General features: G+C 42.6%; 1 protein-coding gene across 1 annotated transcript; it reads right to left on the bottom strand.

Annotated features, from left to right (window-relative positions):
• Positions 1-603: 603 nt before the first annotated feature.
• On the bottom strand, positions 604-1,852 carry LOC102196623 (P2Y purinoceptor 14-like). Its single transcript, XM_005753982.1, has 3 exons — positions 1,766-1,852; positions 1,402-1,661; positions 604-1,222 (listed from the first exon to the last, which is right to left on the bottom strand). The coding sequence occupies exons 1-3, from the start codon at positions 1,850-1,852 to the stop codon at positions 604-606; spliced, it is 966 nt and encodes a 321-aa protein (XP_005754039.1).
• Between the last annotated feature and the right edge of the window lie 264 nt (positions 1,853-2,116).

Genomic DNA, 2,116 nt, shown 5'->3' with positions numbered 1-2,116 from the left:
ATTTTGAGACCATCAGACAAAATAGTTCCTTTTCTCCGACCCTCACATGAGTATCACAGCTTCCCAACTGATGAAACTGTGCTGCATCTTTGCATTATTACATAGTAATGATGATGTAAAGTGCACTTGATCAGATTTAATTGATGTAATTTGAATGAGAAAAAATATTTTTGATTTTGTGTTACATCAGCAGAATATGAGAACACCCTAAAAGCTGTGTAGACAAACGCTGACACATGAACACTGATGTTGTTTGTGTGGGAGTGGTTTTGTGCTGAGTTCAGCCTTGTATTGATCTCTGAGCTCAGTACAAACACCTGTGGTTAATCAGGACCTGGAATCCCTGACACTGGTTTCACTGAACTCATCTGACAAATGTCTCAAATGTAAATCAACATTTTATAAAATGTCAAACTTTTCCTTAAAGCTCATTGATTTAACTTGTTGCTGTAACAGTGTCCACTTCCTCCTTCCTTCTCTTGCTATTATTGTTTGCTTGTTGGATACTATTCTCTGGCTCACCTGATCCCGAAAAGTCTTACTCTCCATGAAATGTTGAGTTGATGTCTGAGCTCTTTTCTTTACTTGTTGCTGTTGCTGCTCTCACTCTTCTGGTCTGTTTGCTTGTTCGTTTGGATCATCGACTCTCCTGGACATCTTTCTCACCTGGGCTCGAAAAGTCTTACAGAGGAAAAAGTAAACAACAGGGTCCAGACAGATGTTGAAAACTGACAGCATGATGGCTGCCTCCTTCAGGTAGTACAACACTGAACCAACAGAGCAGCTGTTCCACAGAAAAGCATAAGGAAGTCGAACCAGGTGAAAGGGGACAAAACAAACACAGAAGATGCTGACCAGCACCAACATGTTCCTGCGAGACTTCACCAGCTTCTTAGCATTGGAGGAGGCCAGCTGCCTCTGCTGTGCCTGCAACACCCTGCGGGAGATGCTGTAGTAAAAGAAGACCAGGGATATGAAGACCAAGAGGAAGATGATGGTGCAGAGGGTGTGGAGGATTTTGAAGAACAGGCTGATCGATACACTAAAGAGGGCCCCACAGTGGCTGGGGGTAAACGTCAGAGGTTTCTGGGTGATGAAAAAGACGATGGCGTATGTAACTGATGGAGCCAGGAGACAAACCCAGGTGACCATGGAGATGATGTGCGCAGTTCGCAGTGACTGCAGGACATGAGTTCCTGAAGGATGGACGATCTTCAGATACCTGAAGAGAGAAGACAAAGGAGACAGTAGATAACTTCACGAAGCAGTCACAGTGGTACCAAATTTGCAAAGGTCATTATCAAGTTAAAATGAGATGTCTACACATTCATCTGGAATTTAGGGTTTTTATTCATTAACACTGTCGTGAACTGTAGTGGGAAATCAGTAGAGGTCCTTTACCTGTTGGCAGCGATATAACACATGAATATGATGCTGGCATAAATGTTGACATAGACAGCAGAAGCTCCAAAGCTGCAGTAGAGCCTTCGAATGATGAGTGACTTGCTACCACAGTGGGTGATGCGCAGTGGCAGAGAGAGGCAGAGCAGGACGTCAGCAGCTGTCAGGTTCTTCAGGTAGACCATCAAACTGTTTGACTCCTGCTGCTGAGCTTGACCAATGTAAAACTTTAGGATGAAGCCATTGAGGAGTAAACCTACCTGAAGAGACAGAGAGAGGGTGAGGAGATGAGAACCTTGGTACATACAGTGCTTTGAGAACCTTAAAGCAATTTTTAGCACAGCACTGAAGATTGGAAACTTACCAGAAACACCAGACTGTAGACCAGTACAAAGAAAGGGTTGAGTGACGGGACAACTGGATCACAGGTCTGGTTGAAAGATGAAGTCATGTTTTTTGAGTCAGCCATTCTTCTTCAGCTGAAAAACAAATCAACTTTATTCTCTCTTTGAATGGCTTTACCATCATAGTCTAATTTTATTGTTAAACGAAACAAAGTCAAACTAATTTGAAATATTCTTTTGAGCTCTACTGCATCTCTCTTTTTAAGACAGTAATTATAATACATGGAGCTTTCTGGGGGAGTTTGCTGACAGTTTGACTAAATTCAGTTCACAACAGTTGTCTCAGGTTGCTTTCTATATGATGCACCCTA

Source organism: Pundamilia nyererei, unplaced genomic scaffold (genome assembly GCF_000239375.1).
Source record: "Pundamilia nyererei isolate P.nyererei 1_Seehausen unplaced genomic scaffold, PunNye1.0 scaffold00489, whole genome shotgun sequence".
NCBI classification, from domain to species: Eukaryota; Metazoa; Chordata; class Actinopteri; order Cichliformes; family Cichlidae; genus Pundamilia; species Pundamilia nyererei.
This window is presented reverse-complemented; position numbering and strand designations above follow the sequence as displayed.